Source organism: Nannospalax galili, unplaced genomic scaffold (genome assembly GCF_000622305.1).
Source record: "Nannospalax galili isolate Female #2095 unplaced genomic scaffold, S.galili_v1.0 scaffold37, whole genome shotgun sequence".
Classification (NCBI taxonomy): Eukaryota; Metazoa; Chordata; class Mammalia; order Rodentia; family Spalacidae; genus Nannospalax; species Nannospalax galili.
In genome coordinates this window covers 712,355-732,215 of record NW_008339765.1, presented here as the reverse complement: position 1 = coordinate 732,215, position 19,861 = coordinate 712,355, and the positions used below count along the sequence as shown (strand labels likewise).

The window sequence follows — 19,861 nt, the reverse complement described above, 5'->3', positions numbered from 1 at the left end:
TAAGCTAAAAAAAAAAAAAAAATGAATTGTAAAGAATATTGACCTTCTTAGAAAACTAGAGGGTGTCTCTTTGTCTCCTTCATCTCAAAAACGGGTGGCAGATTGCCTATATTTTAATTAATTTTTGTTCATTGAGCCATGAAGCTGAGAAGCCCTCTCACTAACCCTGTGTTCATTGCACAATGGACCATATATGAATCAGGCTTCGTGATCTTTCCAGAGGATTAATATTAATGTGAGCCAAGCACAGCAATCTGCTGGGGTTATTCAAGATGATGATTCAAGCGTGTCTATCGTGCACATTTTTTTCCCTTGCAGTTTTGACATTACCTCTGGATTTGTCAATTGTGAATATCTTTGTTGTTACAGATACAGACGTGGTGTATAAAAGCGACAATGGACACGTCATTAAACTGAACATAGAAACAAATGCCACCACATTGTTATTGGAAAATACAACTTTTGTAAGTAACCAACAGTTGTTCCTATTATGCATCCTAATGTTATTTAAAAATCTCTGGTACTTGTTTGTATTCTTCAGCTCCAGAGCCTATTGAGCCTTTCAGGTGGAAAGTCAGAGCTGGAATATCACAAGATAAAGAGAAAAATACTCCCATCACCACCTGTTCTAGTGTCTCCCCAAATGGAAATAGTTTCAGCGTTCTACATGCTGATGCTCACTTTCCCCAGGACATTTGTTGAAGGGGCTGTTTGTCTTAAGTCAATATTTATCTCTAATATGTTAATCAAGGGCTTGGTGGCTGTTCCTGCATTCTCTATTCCATTTATTGGTCTATGTGTCCATTTTGTGTCAGGTGTTTTGGTTGTAGCTCTGTAGTATAGTTTGAAAGCAGGTGTTGTGATACCTGTAGCATTTCTCTTTCTGCCTAAGATTACTTTGGTCATTTGTAATCTTTTGTGGTACCATATGTAATTATGATAAGCTTTTTTCTAGTTTTTTGAAGACTCTCATTTGAATTTTGATGGAAAATACACTGAATCCATAGATATTATTGAAATTATTCATTTGTGTATGTTGATTTTCTATTCTGTTACTTTGTTAAAAGTCTTTAACAGAGCTAAGTGTTTTCTGGTATGATCCCTAGAACCTTTTAAGTACAGGATCAAGTCATTGGTGAACAGGGATGAATTTCTTCTTCCTGTTCTATTTGTTTCCCTTTCACTCACTGGTGTTACTGATGAAGCTAAGACTTTGAACATCCTACTGAATGAGGCTAGAGAAAGTGGACAGCCTTGTCTTCATCCCGACTTCAGAAGAAATGTTTTCAGGGTTTCCCCAGTCAGTGTAATGTTGTGTATTATGTCTGACCGTTCTTATGTTAAGGTGTGTTCCTTCCATTCCTGATTTCGTCAGGCCTGTTATGAAGAAATGTTGAATTTGTCATAAGTCTTTCATGCATCTATTGAGATGATCATGCAGTTTCTGTCTCTCAGTCTATTTATAGGTTTTATTAGTTTTAGGAATCAACTTCAAATTCCCTAGAATGAAACTGACTTTGTTCTGGTACATTATTCTAGCTTCAGTGCTGTTGATGTGGTAAAATGCTCTGACAAAAGCAACTTAGGGGGTAAACCAAGGGGCATAAAGAGTTCTACAAGGAAGAAATTCAAATGGAAAATAAATATTTGAAAAGGTGTTCAATATTCAGAGAAATACAAAGTAATGCTACTTTGAAATCTGTTGCATATCAGTTATTAAAAAGACAATAAACAGGAGCTGGAGAGATGGCTCAGTGGTTAAGAACAGAGGACCTGGGTTCAGTTCTGAACACCTACATTAAGCTCACAATTGCTGATAATTCTAATTTCAAGGAATGTGGTACCTTCTTCTGGCCTCCATGGACATCTGCAGGCATGTGGTGAGCACAGAGACAAGTAGTCACACACAATATACGTAAATAAAAACTAAATTTTTTAAAGACTATAAACAGATCCTGGTGAAGAATTGGGAAAAGAAGATCCATTATTCACTGCTTCTGGGATTGTAAACTGGTGCAGCGAACATGGACATCAGGGAACTTTCCTCAGAAATCTGAACATAAACATAAACATAAACTATCCTACTACCATTTCTACCTCACTTGGGTGTGTACACAAAGGACTGTAAGTCAACACACTACAAAGGTACATGCATATCCATGTGTCTCAAGGTCCTATTCACAATAGTTAAGAAATGGAATCATGCTTAATGTCTATCAGATGAACTGACAAAGAATAAAAGGTACCTATACACAGCATAGTTTTACCTACTCTTAAAGAAAATTGAAAATTTGATTTTTTTAGGAAAGTGAATGAAGCTAGATTATTATTTCAAGTGAAATAAGCCAGTTTCAGAAACACAGATATCACATGTCCTTTCACACGCAGAATCTATATTTAAAATATATGTGCATGTATATATGTATATGTACACAAATATACACGTATAAGGCATGATAGTAAAAAGGTGAACATGCCTGGAGGAAAACATAGAGGGGAAAAGGAGGGAAAATAGGATGGGACTCATGGGACATGAAGGCAGAAACAGAAGGGCTATTTGGGATGGGAATGGGGACCAACAAGAGGGACAGGGAAGATGTGGAGGGCAATGTGGTTGGGGGATGAATAAGAATAAAGGGTAATGGCATATTTATTTGAGAATTTCCATACCTAAGCTCTTTTACTTTGTATGCTAACTTGACAAAACAGTTGGTTTTAAAAATATTTTTATTGAGTTTTTTGGAAATTCATATAATAGATGTTAATCAAATTTAAATCCTGTCCCTCCACAATGCTCCCCCACAGCCCCCCATGGGATTTCATGCATTCTGTCATATATGTTAAGTCCTACCAGGTCAAGCATTTGTACCAAGATGTCTCTCAGTGCAAGGTCATCCATTGGTGCCTGTTCAGACTAACTATATTAACTCACTTAAAGAATATTGACTCTCTCTCACCCCACAGTAATCACTTGCCAATAAGTGGGGGTTGGGACAGCCTGTGGAGGGTCTAACAAATTTGAAGAACAAAGTTTTAAAAGTTAGAGATAAAAAAAAAATGTTTGGTAGATATAGTCACATGTAATTGCCTAGAGATCCAAAATTAAACGATGTATATGACCAATTAGTTTTCAATAAAACTACCAAGACAATTCTATGGGGAAAAGTCTCTTCAATAATGGTGCTAGAAATCCTTATTATGGAAAAGAAAAATTGATTTTTATCTTCTTTATCTTCTATCATATAAAAGAATTACTTTGAAACATATTATAAATCTAAATATAAAGAATAAATCTTTCATTAGATAAAATCTTTGCAATGCTTTGTTGGCAAAATTTCTTTTCTTTTTTTGTTTTTTGTTTTTTCTTTTAGTTTATTGTAGTTTATTGGGCTTGCTAACAAAGCATAGGGTTGTGGTTTATTTACCGGAGTCAGCCCCCACCCCCACCCCCATTTATGGCTGAGATGGAAAGTCCACACACAAATATAGATTCTGTGACTTCCCAACAGCTGCACAAAATAGCGAGAGAAGTGCCTCATGATGCTCTTGGCTTATATATCCTTAGCCACTCCTCCACATGCAGGTAAGTTTGACTGATTGGGTGGGAGAAGTAACTCCCTTTTTGACTCCTTGATGAGCATGTGAAGGAGGTGTGACTATAGCTTGCTGTCATAGTAGTTGGATGACACTTCAGGTAACAGTCCACCCTTTCCTCCAACCCTTACATTCTTTCTGCCAACCTCTTCTGCAAAAGTCCCTGAGCTTTGGAGGGGATGGTAGGTGTGGGACGATCTTCCTCCCATTGTGGCAAGACACCAAACTTTCAGATCTCTGCATCACCTGTTTTCTAAGGGGTGTTGGCCCATTTCAGTGGTATTCCATCTACTATAAAAACACAAACAGCAAGATTTATTACACTTTTTATACATTAAATCCTGAAGCCAGCGACTGTTTCTCTATATTGAAATATACTTGATCAGGCTAATTCAAGAAATATGCGTCTTATTTGCTTTATTGTTAACTTGAGATAAGATTGACTATCCTTGATTATGTTATGAATATAGTATAGTAAATCAGAGGTACGACATATCCATGGCTGAACTTTTTTTCAATAAACAAATTCTGGTAAGATGGAAAAAAATAGAAATGTTTGGTAGTTTTGCTCAAGTTCCCGTTAATGGATTCCCTTTGCTTTTCATTTTCTTCTTTCCAATTTTTGGGTTTTCTGGATGAGATGGATGGAACTCTTTCTTAATTGTCTTTCTGAGAGTGCCTTTTTCAGTCTCATGAACTGCACAGTACTTAGTCAATAGCACTGCGATGACTAAATGTGTGCATATTTTTCTTCTAAAAGAAGAACATAGACATCGACATGCATAGACTCCTTAAAGTTTAAGAGACTAAGCTGTGGCTACCTGTTGGGGATGTTATAGTGAATTAGCCATTGAAAATTTTACAAAACCTAGTTACCTAACAATGCTAAAGAGAGTGTACCAATTTAAGCACTGTTGTACAGTCAAAACTTTAATCTTTTTCTTCTTAAATGAAAAATGTAGCCCAGTACATGGCATAAAAAGACCTAGTCCACAAAGTACAGAATAAAGGAAAGTGATCCCTGACTTCTAAAAGTGTTTCATGCTTATACATTTGTAACAGAAATTTAATATTCATATTTCTGTTATGATAACCAGATAGAAGTTAGGACTAGAAAATTTCTGTTGATTGGTGCTTGTGTATATGTAGAAAAAAAAATGGTCATTCAAATCATGGAATGATTACATTTAAATAAATCTTTTAGGTTACATTTAACCAATAAGCTTGTGTATGTTAATAACTCAATCACTAGGGCTATCAAGATGGCTCAGTGGGTAAAAACACCTGCCTCCGAGTGGGGTGACCTGAGTTCAAGCCCCAGAACCCTCATAATGGTATGAGGGGACCAACTTCTGCAAGTTGTTCACTGACCTCCACGATGCACTATGTTGCACAAGTCCACAAATATAAACATGCACACAAAAGAAATAAGCAAAAGTATAGTTAAAATTGAGTCTTAAATAAGAGGAAGTGGTGACTTTTTGTTTTTATACTAATCAATCAATTTATATTTATCGTAGGAACAATTACTGTGTATGCTACACTTTTTAGTACCTATGGGAGAGGAAATGTAAAAAGACAGACAGCCTGCTTGCTGAGGAAAAGTGCTGCCTTTGACAAGATTATGTCAGTCTCCATGAGAAATTGTAAAAAGCAGCATAGAATAGCCTCCATTAATTCTTCCCTGGGTGAAGGACCGCAGTGGCATTCAGGGACAATAGAGAAGGTGGAAGAATCATCTAGAGATCTCAGCATCAGTGGAAAGGAAGACTTCTTGCCAAGACAGGAAAACAGCAAAAAGAAAGTAGGAGCTAATCATCATAGGTCTGATCATGATATTATGGCTGAATTCAGTATTAATTAATATTCCATATAATTCTTTTGGTGAAGAAAAATCACAAGCATTTTTTGGAGGGTGGGAGGGTATTACTTTACTACTAGGTAACAATGGAGCTTATAGTCATCTAGCAAGCAAATCTTTCTGTTTAGATTTATGCCTCATTATGGGGATGTACTTGTATGTGACTAATTCTTACTGGTAAAACTCCCTTAAGTAAAGTATGTAAAGGAATTTTTGATCAAAAATTGTTTTGTTTCCTTTTAGAATTTATTCATTACTCTTTTTTTAAGTCCTCTTCACATATCAAGAAAAAATGAGAAAATACCAATGGCGTTTCTTTTCATTTTAATATTCTGCATATACTAATTAATACAGATTTGTCTTTATGCTTATGTGTTTAGTCTTTGAAAATCCTTTAGAGGTATATTTGTATTCTCTATGTTGCCTGTAACTCTTTTTTAATTATTTATTAATAACCACATAATTAGAAGAGGCATTTCATTACAACAGTATTGACATATTCAATAACATTTTCCAAGGCTAACATGCATCTCTTTCAAAATTGGTTGTAAATTTTAGTTTTACAGTTGAATTAATACAGTTATACAATATTGTACTCAGTATAAACCCTATGAGACATAAAAATGATGAGGTTTTAACCTTCAAAAAAGATCTCCATTTCATTTTAAAATCTACTCTTTCATACAGAAAAGCTCATTTTTAATGCAACTAACAGATGTTTGCACATGCATCTCTAATCTCTATATATCTGATTATTGCTAGTCACAGTTGGTTACTTTCTAGACCCTTGGCACCTGAACATGGATATAAATTCATCAGGTAGATTTCAATGGTAATGGTTTTCACATCTACTAATTAACATGAAATAAATTTTTATGTTTCTTCCTCAAATATAACTCCTTTTAAAAAATTTATTGAATTTTGTGTGTGTGAATTTCATACAGAACATCCCAAACAATCTTATTTATTTATATACCCACATCTGAAGTGGAACCCTCCCACACTACCCCCACTGGAGCCCATATACTCTGTCATCCCTGTTAATGTCCACTGTGTTATTGGGACCCAAGTCGTTGCCCAGTGCTTGTCTATCCACTGAGTCTAGTCAGCCTATCTAGAGTTCCTTATTTTAGGAAAATCAGCTCTTCCTCATTTAGCAGCAAGCAATTGCCAGTATTCCTTTAGATAAGATTGAGGTCTACTGTTCATTTTCCCAGTTCTATGCCGGATTACTACTGTCTGAGAGTCTCTTGGACCACCCTGGCCAACAACTCAAAGGAAGGTTTCTCCTGTCTGGCACTGTTTCTTGTTATGTAGCCTTTAGATATACACATGGACTCTTAAAGAATTATATTGATCCCTTTAATCTTTAGTTATACTTTCCTTTTGGGTTTTTAAGAAACTACAGTTGGCCCAGATAAATCAATTTATTTTTACTCTTAAGGTCACTTGAGGATCTGCCCTTTGGTGGTCACATGGGCTTGGAAAGAGCCCTGGCTCCTTTCTTTTACCAGTTCCATCAATGTGAAGATAAGTCAAAGGCCCTTCTCAACTATGGCTGGCTTCACTTGGAAGCATGGAGGAAATGATTTCTGTGAGTTGACCCTCCATTTTGTAGACTGGACATTGGTTCAGGTCCATCTGGTGGGGTCTCCATGGCCTCCTTGATCAAGAGGACAGGTGATTCACCACAGATACAAGACATTTTGAGAGAGGCTCATAGTCCCCTGGAACTTAGTTGACTTTGGAGGGCAAAGACCAAAAACTGTCCTTTAAGTGTCTTTGACCAAATTAATATAGGCCTCAAACTATGGCTGTTAAACACCCAAGAAATGTAATTCCACCTGTCTGGTACTTTTAATTACCATGTGCTATGTAGATGACGTTTGGGCAAAGACCAAAGGCTCTCAGATCAACCTTGCCTAGACATATATTATGTTCCTTGAATTTTGAGAGATGCTCATAGTCCCCTGGAACTTAGTCGACGAGAAGGGAAAGGAGCAAAAACTGTCCTTTATGTCCCCATGACCAAATTAGTGTAGGCCTCATAGTATGGCTGTTAAACATTCAAGAAGGTTAGTTCCACCAGTCTGGTACTTTTAATTAACATGTGCCATGTAGGTATGGGCAAAGACCAAACATTCTCAGATAAACCTTGCCTAGACATATATTATATTCTTTTAGATAAAAATATGTATAATTTGTCAGTAGGTTGTTAGACTAATATGTTTCTGTCTTTTTTTTTTTAACTAGTTAGGCATTTTTATCTCTCACATTGTTTAACCCTTCCACCCTGGTTTCCCCATTTAAAGTGCCCCCATTTTTCCCATTACTTCCTTAATAGTTTTCCTATGGCTCCAACCTCTCTTGAGCTACTTCTTTCCTTTATCCCCAAGGTTCTTTGTATAAAACTGTCCCTCCCCCTCCCCTTAAAATATCCATATTTTTATCCATATCTCCCTCATTAACACCTGTTTCCTACTGTTCTCATTCAGATTCTTTCTTTTCCTCTACCTCCCTGGTTCCTTTTCATTTTCCTGGTTCCTATAGTTATTTCTGAATACATAATCACATTTAAGGATTTGGTGCTAGGATCCACATATGAGGGATTCCATACTTCATTTGTTTTTCTGAGTCTGTGTTATTTCACTTAGTATAACAGTTTCTAGTTCCATCCATTTACCTACAATTTCCATGACTTTGTCTTTCTTTACTGCTGAGTGAAACTCATCATATAAATGAACCACATTTTCATTATTTACTCATCAGTTGATGGACACTTAAGTTGCTTCCATCTCTTAGCTATTGTAAAAAAAAAGCAGCAACAAACATGGATGTACAAGTGTCTCTGCAATAGGATGCGGTCCTTGAGTATATACCAAGGAGTAGTATAACTGGGTCAAATGGTAGGTAAAGTTTTAGTACTTAAGAGTTCTCCACACTTATTTCCATAGGGGTTGAACAAGTTTGCAATCCCACCAGCAGTGGATGAGCAGTCCCCTTTCCACACATCCTCTCCAACATTTGGTATCATTTGTTGTCTTGATCTTAGCCTGACTGGAGTAAAATGAAATCTTAAAGTGTTTATAATTTGCATTTCCCTAATTACAAATGATGTTGAACACCTTTTAAATTGCTGCTTAGCCATTTTTATTTCTTCTTTTAAGAAATCTCTCTTCAGTTCCTTAGCCTATCGTTTAATTGGGTTACTTCCTTTCTTGAATCTTTGTTTTTGAGTTTTTTATATATTCTGGGTGTTAAACCTCAGATGTGCCTCTGGTGAAGATTTTCTCCCATTCTGTGGGTTTTCTCTTCACTTCCCTGGTTGCTTCTTTTGATGTACATAAGCTTTTTAGTTTAATGAGGTCCCATTTGTTGATTCTTGCCCTTGTTTCCTGAGCAATTGATGTCCGGTTTAGAAAATCCTTTCCTACACCTATATCTTTTAGGTTTTTGCCAATGTTTTCTTCTAACAGTTTCAGAGTTTCAGGCTTCACATTAAGGCCTTTGATCCATTTGGTGTTGACTTTTGTGCAGGGTGAAAGACAGGGGTTTTGTTTCATCTTCTGCAGGTGGAGATCCAGTTTTGCCAGCACCATTTGCTGAACATGCTGTTTTTCCTCTAGTAAATGATCTTGGCCACTTTATCAAATATCAGGGGGCTGAAATTGCATGTACTCATATTTGGGTCTTCAATTTTGTTCCATTGATCTTCAGATCTATTTTTGTACCAGTAGCATGTTGTTTTTATGACTATAGCTCTTTAATACAATTTAAATTCTGATATATTAATCCACCTAGCATTGCTGTTAGTGCTCAGGGTTTCTTCGTCTATCTGAGGTATTTTGTGCCTCCATATTATTCTTAGGATTGTTTATCCCAATTCTGTGATGTGTGTCATGGGGATTTGGATTGGCATTGCATTGAATGTATAAATGGCTTTTGGTAGGATGGTCATTTTCACAATATTAATTCTACCAATCCATGAACATGGGAGGTCCCTCCATCTTCTGATGTCTTCCTCAATCTCTTTCTTTAAATATTTAAAATTTTCATTGTAGATGTCTTTAATGTCTTTGGACAGGTTTATTTCAAGGTATTTTAATTATTCTACAGCCATTGAGAAAGGGAGTGTTTCCATGTACTCTTTCTCTGATTGCTTATTATTGGTATATAGAAAGGCTACAGACTTTTGTAGGTTAATTTTGTAACCTGCCACTTTACTGAAAGTTTTAATCATTTCTAGTTTTCTGGTGGAATTTTTGATGTCTCTTAGATATAATATCATATCATCTGCAAGAAGGGATAATTTCATCTTTTCTTTTCCAATTACTACTCCTTTAATTTCCTGCTCTTGCCTTATTGCTCTTCTAAGAGTTTCAAGTACTATGTTAAGGAGAAGTGGGGATAGAGGACAGTCTTATCTAGTTCCTGATTTTAATGGGAATGCTTACAGTTTTTCTTCATTTAGAATGATGTTGGCTGTGGGTTTATTATATATGGCTTTAATTATCTTGAGGTATGTTCCCTCCAGTCCAATTCTCTCTAGAACTTTGAAAATAAATGCATGTTGAATTTTGTCAAAGGCATTCACTGCATCTATTGAGATGACCATGTGGTTCTTGTCTTTGAGTCCAAATATGATTTATGACATTTATTGACTTAAATATACTGAACTATCCCTGCATCTCTGTAATAAAGCTGACTTGATCATGATGGATGATCTTTTTGATGTGTGTTTCTATCTTTTGAAAAATTTGAGCATTTTTGGTGGTAGATCATCTTCGAATGTTTGGTAGAATTCTCCTGTGAATTCTTCCTGGCCTGAGCTCCTTTAGTCAGGATATTTTGTATTTCTGTTTCAGTTTTCTTATTTGTGATGGGTCTGTTTAAGCTGTTGATCTCTTCTTGGTTTGACTTTGGTCATGTGCATGATTTTAGAAATTCGTTCATTTCTTTTAGATATTTTTAATTTATTGGATAAATATTTTTAAGTATTCCCTTATAATGTCCTGGATCTTTTTGTTGTCTGTTGTGATGTTTTCCCTTTCATCTCTGATTTTGTTGATTTGGAGGTGCTCTTTATTTCTTTTGATTAACTGGGTTAGCAGTCCGTCAAGCTTTTTTATCTTTTCAAAGAACCAGCTCTTGGATTCGTTGATTCTTTGTAATGTTTTCTTTGTTTCCATTTCATTAATTTCTGCTCTAATTTTTGCTATTTATCATTCTCTGCTGAGTTTGGGTTTCATTTGTTGTTGCTTTTCAAGTGTCTTGAGTTGCAATGTTAAGTCATTTATTTGTGTTCTTTCTGATTTTTTAATGAATGCACTTAGAGCTATAAACTTTTCTCTAAGGACTCCTTTCAACATGTCCCAGAGGTTTTGCTGTGTTGTATTGTCCTTTTCAACTAGTTCCAAGAATACTTTTATTTCTTTCTTAATTTCTCCTTTGACCCATTCATTATTCAGGTGTGTGTTGTTTAATCTCCATGTGTTCATGTAGTTACTAGGGTTTCTGCCAGTGTTGACTTTAAGTTTTATTGCATTGTGATCTGATAGAATGCATGGAATTATTTCAGTCTTTTTGTATTGTTGAGGCTTGTTTTGTGCCCCAGAATATGGTCAATTTTGGAGAAAGTTCCATGGGATGCTGAATAAAAAGTATATTTTTTGGCGCTTGGGTGGAATATTCGGTAGATGTCTGTTAGTCCCATTTGATGTATGGTATTGTTCAATTAAGATGTTTTCCTCTTAATTCTGTGTCCTGTTGACCTACATATGGAGATAATGGGGTACTGAAGTCCCCTGCTATTAATGAGTTGGTATTAATCTGGGTCTTAATGTCCTATAGTACTGTTTTTATGAAGTTGGGAGCACAAGTTTGGTGAATCTTTGTTCATGATTGTAATATCTTCTTTGTCAATTGTTCCTTTGATCAGAATGAAGTGGCCCTATTTATCTCTTCTGATTAGTTTTAGTTTGAAGTCCATGTTGTTAGATATTAGAATTGCAATGCTTGCTTTTTTCTTAGTACCATTAGCTTGGTATATTTTTTTTCCATCCTTTCACCTATAGATAGTGCCTGTCCTTGAAAGTGAGATGAGTTTTTTGCAGACAGCAAAGAGACGGATTTTGTTTCTTAATCTATTCAAACAGTCTGTGTCTTTTGACTAAGGAGTTCAGTCCGTTGATATTTAAAGTTATAAATGAAAGATGTGTATTGATTACTGTCATTTTTATTCCTGTTCACATTCTTGTAGTTGTGCATTTCCATAGGTACACTTTCATTAAGTTTCTTTCCATAACCCCTTGGGTATAGTTGTTCCTTTCTTTAGCTCTTTGTGTTACTTCAAGAACTCTCTGAAGGGCTGGTTTTGGGGACAGAAATTCTTTCAGCCTATTTATGTCATGGAAGATGATTCTTTCCCCTTCTACTATAATAGACAGTTTGGCTGGGTACAGTAATATGGGTTAGCATCTGTGGTCATTTAGAACTGGGAATACTTTGGTCCAGACTCTTCTGGCTTTCATGGTTTGCACTGAAAAGTCAGCTCTAATTCTCATGGTTTTTCCTTTATGTGTGACTTGTTGTTTACCTTTTGCAGCTTTCAATATTCTCTCTTTATTATTTAGATTTAGTGTTTTTACTGTGATGAGTCATGGAGAGTTTCTTTTTTGGTCCTGTCTATTTGGTGCTCTATATGTTTCTTGTATTTGCATGGGCATGTCTTTCTTTAATTTTCAGAAATTTTCTTCTACAATCCTGTCCATACCATTATCCTGAGATTCTTGTTCTGCCTATATGCCTATGATTTGCATGTTTTTTCTTTTTAATGGCTTTAAACAATTCCTTCATATTTCATTGTTGTATTTTCTTACATTTTTCATTATCTTTGCTTGAGTTGTCTAATCGTCCACTTTATCTTCCAGTCTTGATATTCTGTTTTCCATTTCATTCATCCTATTGGTGAGGCTTTCTCCTGTCATTTCTAATTGGCTTACTGAGTGTTTCACTTCCTTCTTCATTTCAGCCCAAGTATTCTTCAATATTTCTAACTTTTTTCTGAATACATTTAGAAGTTTATCCCTATCTTCTTTCATTTCTTTGTGTGTTCTTTAAATTTGCTGAATCCCTTTGTAATGTTTTAATTGTCCTTTGGAATTCCATGTCCTGTTTAACTTTAAGGGGTTCTCATTGTACTCCTCTAGGAGACTGTTGGTACTTGGTGTGGTATATTATTTGGGTTTTTCATGTTATTATTTTTTCACAGCAACTTTGACATATGAATTTCTTTTGTAGTTCTGATTCTTGTGTGAGACTCAAGCCTTCCTTTGTTGAGTTTAGGTCTGATTCTTTTTGTAAACTTAATGTGCCTTTGTGGTTTACTTGTTGGGCATGAAAAATTCGTTGGTCTAGGCTTCCGGTTCTATCTTTTGATTTTATATTGGAAGGGCCAAATTGCTTTTTTCTTGCTGCTCAGGAGTTCCCACAGAGGCCCAAGTCAGATGAGGATCAAATGCTCTCAGGCTTTCTTCTAAGGTCTGGATCCCTCCAGGAAAGTTGCTGGCCTCAGAAAATTGGGGGCTGGGCTAGCTTGGGCCCAGGGCCCAGGAAAGATGTTGGCCCCAGGAAACTGGTGGCTATTCCGCCCAGGAATGCAAAGGGAAATGGGGGCAGGAAGAAGCCTGAGGGCTCCCAGCGACTATGGGGAGGACTTGCATGGGGCGTCAGAGCCAAGAGGTCCGTCCAGCGGTCTGAGTTGCCAAGATAAGAAATGGGTCAGTGCCCAGGCTAGGAGAAGAGATGGGGCAGGGGAGCTGGGAGCCATAAATGAGGTTGGGGGAGTCAAGGCCCAATGGGCACTGCCAAACTTACTCAGGAAAGATGCTGGCCCCAGGAAGCTGGTGGCTGTTCCTGTTGCCTGTAACTCTTAATTAACACAGCCACAGTTAGCAAATGCTCTAATTACTGATCTTCTATGTTGCAAGGTCTCTCTAAATTCATATGTGACAAAATGCAATATTAAACAATTTGTGTGTCTCAGGAGTATCAGAATGCAGTGGGGAAAATGAAAAGGAGTTTAGGAGAATGGAAGAATGTATACAGTTGCCACTAGTTAACCCAAACAGGAGATCAAAGCTGCAAATTGTCAGGGTATGATTTCCAAAGAACTTGTTTAGTCATTTCTTCCAACTCTAAGTTTTGTTCAGAATAATTTCATGTTTAAAGATAATATTAGAATTTATTGTTAGTATTTGTATTTACCCTCTTCCTGTTATTTTATTTTTAAAAATTCTCTCAGTCTATAAAAGTTTTGTTCTTACTATGTATTTTTTACTCAATTACAGATATTTTAATGATTTCCAAAGAACTTGTTTAGTCATTTCTTCCAACTCTAAGTTTTGTTCAGAATAATTTCATGTTTAAAGATAATATTAGAATTTATTGTTAGTATTTGTATTTACCCTCTTCCTGTTATTTTATTTTTAAAAATTCTCTCAGTCTATAAAAGTTTTGTTCTTACTATGTATTTTTTACTCAATTACAGATATTTTACTTATAGTCATAATTCATTTTGATGATTATAATTATAAAAAACTTAAAAAATAGCATGTTAATTGGAAGCATTATTGATAAAAATAGTGACATATTTATATTCTGTGTATATTAGAAGAGCCTGATGCTTTAAAAACATACTATTCTAAAACATGTAAATTTACCTATGTTTTAAAGCTTTATTTCATTTCATTTGTGTGTATCTATGTGTGTATATGCTGTATGGTGGGGGCAGTGCCCACTGAAGCCAGGAGAAGGTGTCAGATTTCCTGGAGCTGCAGTTGCAGGCATTTATGTGCTGACTGGCATGTGTACTGCAAACTCAACTGAGCAGCAAGTGTTCTTAACCTTTGAACTATCTCTCCAGCTTCAAATTTATTTTTAAAAATTATGGTAATTTGATACCATTTTCTCATTCCCCAGCTTAGGCATATTTTAAATATAATTGCTAGTTATTTTGAGCCATGTAATCATGACTTGCAGACTCCATGAGTCAGAATAATGCTGGGCAGAGCTGTTAAAAATAAAACAAAAATAAGAAATTTTCATGAATTGAATTGCTCTGAGGTATTCTTTGGCATTGGAGGCAACTTAAAGTTTGAAGGAAGGAGGAAACTGAAGAGCTTACCACCCACCCTTTGAATGTGAGAATAGAGAAGAATTGATTTTGCCCCCAAACTTCTCCTAATCATTTCTAAGTGTTTGGAAATGTTATCTCTGATATCCAGGATTATTTCAGACGTCTCATGTAGAATAACATCACAAGCAAATGTTATGTAAGTATTGACTGTATTTGTTTTATTATTGGTAATTTGAATATCAACCATGGTCTTGGCAAAAACAAATAAGTAAACAAACAAGCAACAGCAACAAAAAATCCAGCCATGAATTCTTGACTCAAATTACTTTCTAAAATTAGAACGGGCTTGGAAACATATATCCATGGCCCATGTAGTTAAGTGTTATGAATCTTTTTAAAAGAAGGCTGAGGTGCTAATACAGAAAGACATAATTGAGATATTAAAACATAATATCTAATCTCTTAAAATGCATGTTTTAATACACTCTTTAAAATTAGTCTAAGTGAGACCTGCCTGAGGGGAGTCCCTCACATTGTCTTCTGACCTCCCCATATACACTGTTACTTGCTCCAATTCCCCACTCCACACATAATAAACAAATAAACATAAAAATTAGTTTAAATCAGAGGAAAGAAATTCATTTTATAAGAGGATGTATTCCAAGGAAACTGGTAATTTATCAGTTTGGGCACCAACTCTCTATTGGTCACTCCAAAAATAATAATATAAACTAAGTCTTGTGAATATATGTATATTCTGTATATAAACAGCATCGGTATGTATTAAAGCCTTTGTCTTGCAAACTATCATAGTGGTTATGATTTCATTTCTTTTGTTCATTATGTCATTAGATATGAAAATGAATTATGGTATAATTTTCAAAGTGATGGTCAGTAAAACAAGAAAATTAATAGAAGCAGTTATTTTCTTCTTCCTAGTAGTCTAATTTAGATGTTAATTCAATTTTAAATTTTAATTTAAAAAATGATGAAAGCTGGATGTAGTGGTGCACACTTTTAACTTTAGTACTCAGGAGGCAGAGGCAGGAGGATTTCTGTGATATAGAAGTCAGCCTGGTCTACATAGTGAGTTCTAGGCCAACTGAAACTACAGAGAGACCCTGTCTCAAACAGCAAAACTATAAAATTTAACAGAATGTGAAGAGGTGCTCCAGTTGTCTATGTATAACAAGTCTAGTATGTTGCATTCTAGTCTGAGCTATCCATAGAGATCCAAGTATTGGGAAATGGGATAAAATAGCTCCAAATTTTCCACCCTAATATTACCATTGAGAATGTTCTAGAAATCTGATTCTATTAGGATGTCATTCATCTGGACAGAACACATCTTAGTTAGAAATTATCCTCAGGGACCAATGAGATTGCTTAGCAGCAAAGGACCTTGCAGTGCAAGCCTGAGGCTCTGAGTTTGGTCACTGGGACCCATGTAAAGGTGGAAGAAGATAACCACCTTACAGAGGTTTCTTCTGACCTCCACAAGCTTAAGTGTCACAATCACCTCCAAATACATCTCTGTCACACACAATAAGTATATTTTTTAAATCTTTATCAATATTCTTGAATATTAAATTTTTGAAACCTAAAATTGTAATGCATCTAAAATACTTCTTTTCATCAGAATAAACCCTGGGAATAAATGTTTTCCTTCTTCAGACATCATTTTCTTAAACATTTAAGTAAAAGTTAAGCTCAACTTTTTCTCAAATGTCTTTCTGGAGAGGTACAGAAGAATGACCTCAATTCTAGGCTGAGAGTTAAGTAGATTTTTCTTTTATAGCTTTTGGGCTGGAGGTATGTGTCAGATTAGAGCCACAAGATAACATGAGGTCAGAAACGGATTGTTTCTGAACTTGGCTTCTTGAGAAGCTGTCGTTCTGACTTGTATCCATAGTCAGATAGTCTGTTTTGACTGATTTGATGCTGTAGTTGCATACCCTTAACTATCTGATGACTAGTTCAGCCTTTAATTTTTTTCTGAATAATTTTATATGTGGTTAACACCCAGTCATGGAGAGCTAATTAAAACCTTTAAAGAATACTCATCAGAGGAAGTTTAAGTTAGACAGGAAAAGCAAAATTTTTAGATCTTTTGCACAGTTGGATGATCATGGTTCATAATGTGTATTTTTAAATTATGGAGAATACATTTCAAAAGTTTTACCATTCACACTAACAGATAGGTTGGGTGAAAGTTATATTTATTAGCTTGATTTAATAGTTTCACAGTGTACATAAATATCAAAACATGACGTTATTCTCCATGAATATACAAGTATTTAATAGGTAGTTATGATTTTTCACTAAAGTGTTGCTGATATGTGAATGGCATGGCATGGACCTGTAACCTCAGCATTTGAGAAACTGAGTCAGGAGGATTGCAATAAGTTCAAAGCCACTCTGGGCTATGGAGTAAGATCATGTTTCAGAAAGACAATAATAATAATATAAAAGGAAATAAACAAAATTTAAGTAATCAATAACATTTGATTTTGTGCTCGTTTACGATGATCAAAGCAAGCAAAATACGTGTCCAAGAGGTGACTGAGGGTTTGAAACTGATGAAGTGTTTTTACCCTTCCCTTTTGGCCTTCGGGAAGATTTCAGGTTCTGTAGCTTAGAGATGGGGAACTGGGCATTGTCATAACTTCTGAAGCCTAGAGATAACAACATGAATTAGGAGATACTGTTGAAAATCCTTCCCAGTATCAGCTCTTCTCTCTGAATTTATGATCTTTTCAAGTCTTTTCTTAGACTGTCTTCAGAATGTTGTTAATTTCGGTTATCTCTTTGAAATGTTCATTAGGATACGCATGTTTTAAATCTATTTTTACTGGCAACATGGGGGATTGAACCTAGGGCCTAAGGCATGTGAGGCAAGTTCTGTACCACTGAGCTTCAGCCCCAGCCTAAATCTATTATTGTTAGTGCATTGATTATTATTAATAATGTTTTAATGACTATTTTATTGAATTTTGTGCATTTCATATAATAAATCTTAATCATATTTTAACACTCTCCCCCATCTGTACCTCCACCAGATTTCATGTATTCTGTCATGTATTTTAAAATCTCTAAGCTAGTCAAGTTTGTGTAACTAGATGTGCCTTGTTGCAAGTTCATCTACTGGAACCTACCTAGAGTCTCTTCCTTAAAGAAGATCAACTGTCCCTCACCCAGCTGCAATCAGTTGCCAATAGTTTCTCAGCTAAGGTTGGAGACTGCTGCCCATTTCTTCAGTTCTGTGCTGGATTTTTGTCTGATTGAGTCAGCATGGGTCATGTGCCTGCTGTTACCATTGCTGCAAGTTCATATAAGCAAGTTCCAAGATGCCTGAAAGCCTGTTTCCTCATATATTCTTGTACCAACCCTGGCTCTTACAATCTTCCACTTCCTCTTCTACAGTGATCTGGGTGGGAGAGGTTTAATACAGGAGTCCTATCCAGGGAAACACTCTGAAGTCCTTTATTCTCTGTACCTTGGCCAGTTGTGACCTTCTGTGTACATCATATTCTGTTGCATGAAGAACCTTTGCTAGTGGGAGATGAGAGATGAATTAGTATTCTACCACCTGTTCCACTTTCTGTTATGGCCTTAGGTGTAAAGGTTCCACTGTAGATGTGTCACTTAGGGCTGAGCAACTCTCAGAAACATATTCTCTGTGTGTGACCAGTTGTGGAACTCTGTAATAGTCTCCAACTGTAGCAAAAAGAACCTTCTTTGATCAATGGTGTATGGTACACTTGTCTGTAAATATAATGATTCATTATCATACAGTAAGAATTACATTTATCTAGGCATGTGACAGATGTAGTTTTTTTTTCTAGGATCTATATCCTATCTAGCCATGTATATTTGTCTCTGTTTACGGTGCCACCCATGAATTCCCTCCCATTGAGAGGGTTTAAATCCAACTAGATAGCTGTTGATTACCCCAAAGATAAAAGTGCCACTACTGTACCAATATAGTTTGCTGTGCCAGTTATTGTTGTGGTTATTGGGCTTTGAAACTGGGGTTGGACCATTGATAGATTTTTCTCCCTTAGCACCTTACATAACATCCTCTAGAACTATTAGTGCTAGAACTAGAAAAATGAAATTGGTCCATTACCTTTCACCCTTCACAAAAGTCAACTCCAAATGAATCAAAGGCCTCAATATGAAACCTGAAACTGAAACTAGAGGCAAATATCAGCAGTACCCTATAAGATATAGCTGTACAAAAGGACTTCCTAAATCTGTCATCAATTGCTTGGGCATTAAGGTCAACATTGGACAAGTGGAATGTCATTAAACTAAAAAGTGAAAGGAAAAGTGAACTTACTCAATACATAGTATCAAAATGCATCAGCCATGCCTGTGGCATAGCATATCATGTTTCCTGTGACTGGAGTTTAGGTAGCCCAACATTTCCACAAGCTCCATTTGACTGATGGGAAATATTTTATTGTAGCAGCAATGTACAATTATTTAATTATATATGAAGCTGAAGATCATACTTTCTATGTGCTTTGATGTTGTTTTTCTAAGTTCTGTTGCATAGACCCTGTTTTGGACATTATTAGTAACACTGTGTGCAGCACACAATTGATTTTTATGATTTATGTGTATGAGTGTTTCCCTCCTTGTATATAAGGATGCTATATGCATGCACTGCCAGCAGAGGGCAGAAGAGGGCACTGGAACTCCTGGAACTGTAGCTACACAAGGTTAACTGTCAAATGGGTGCTAGGAACCAAATCTGGGTCCTCTGTAAGAGACGCCAATGCTTTTAACAGCTGAACGCTGAACAATTTCTCCAGCCCCTTGCTTCACACTTTCTTTAGATGTTTTCACATATTCTGAAGCTCATTAAAATCCTCCATTCATTAGCAAGTTAAAAGTCCCTTGGGGCTGGAGAAGTGGCTCAGCAGTTAAGAGCACTTTCTGGTCTTGCCTGGGACCTGAGTTCAATTCCCAGCTCTCATGTCAGTGGCTTACAGTCTCCTGAAACTTCATCTCCAGAGGATCCAATGTCCTCTTCTGACCTCTGCAAGCACTTCATTCCATTCACATGCACATACATATACTCATACATTTATACAGACACGCACCCATGAATGAAAAATAAAAATAAATGTTTTATAAGTCCCATGAAGTTGTTGCCTGTGTTTCAGTTTGCGTAGTAGATCTGTAGCTATTGTTCGTTGCTGTAAAAGGAAAAAAAAAAAAATGAGGGAATGAGATGATAAAAAGAATGACTGGAGGAATTT

General features: G+C 36.0%; 1 protein-coding gene across 2 annotated transcripts in view; it reads left to right on the top strand.

Moving 5' to 3' along the window:
- The window catches only part of Dpp10 (dipeptidyl peptidase like 10), a 1,579,922-nt gene that overhangs the window by 1,191,811 nt on the left and 368,250 nt on the right, over positions 1-19,861 (top strand). For both annotated transcript variants that reach the window (XM_008834544.1, XM_008834545.2), the window contains exon 4: positions 370-464. In XM_008834544.1, coding sequence (XP_008832766.1) covers positions 370-464 — 95 coding nt within the window. The remainder of the gene's footprint in view (positions 1-369; positions 465-19,861) is intronic.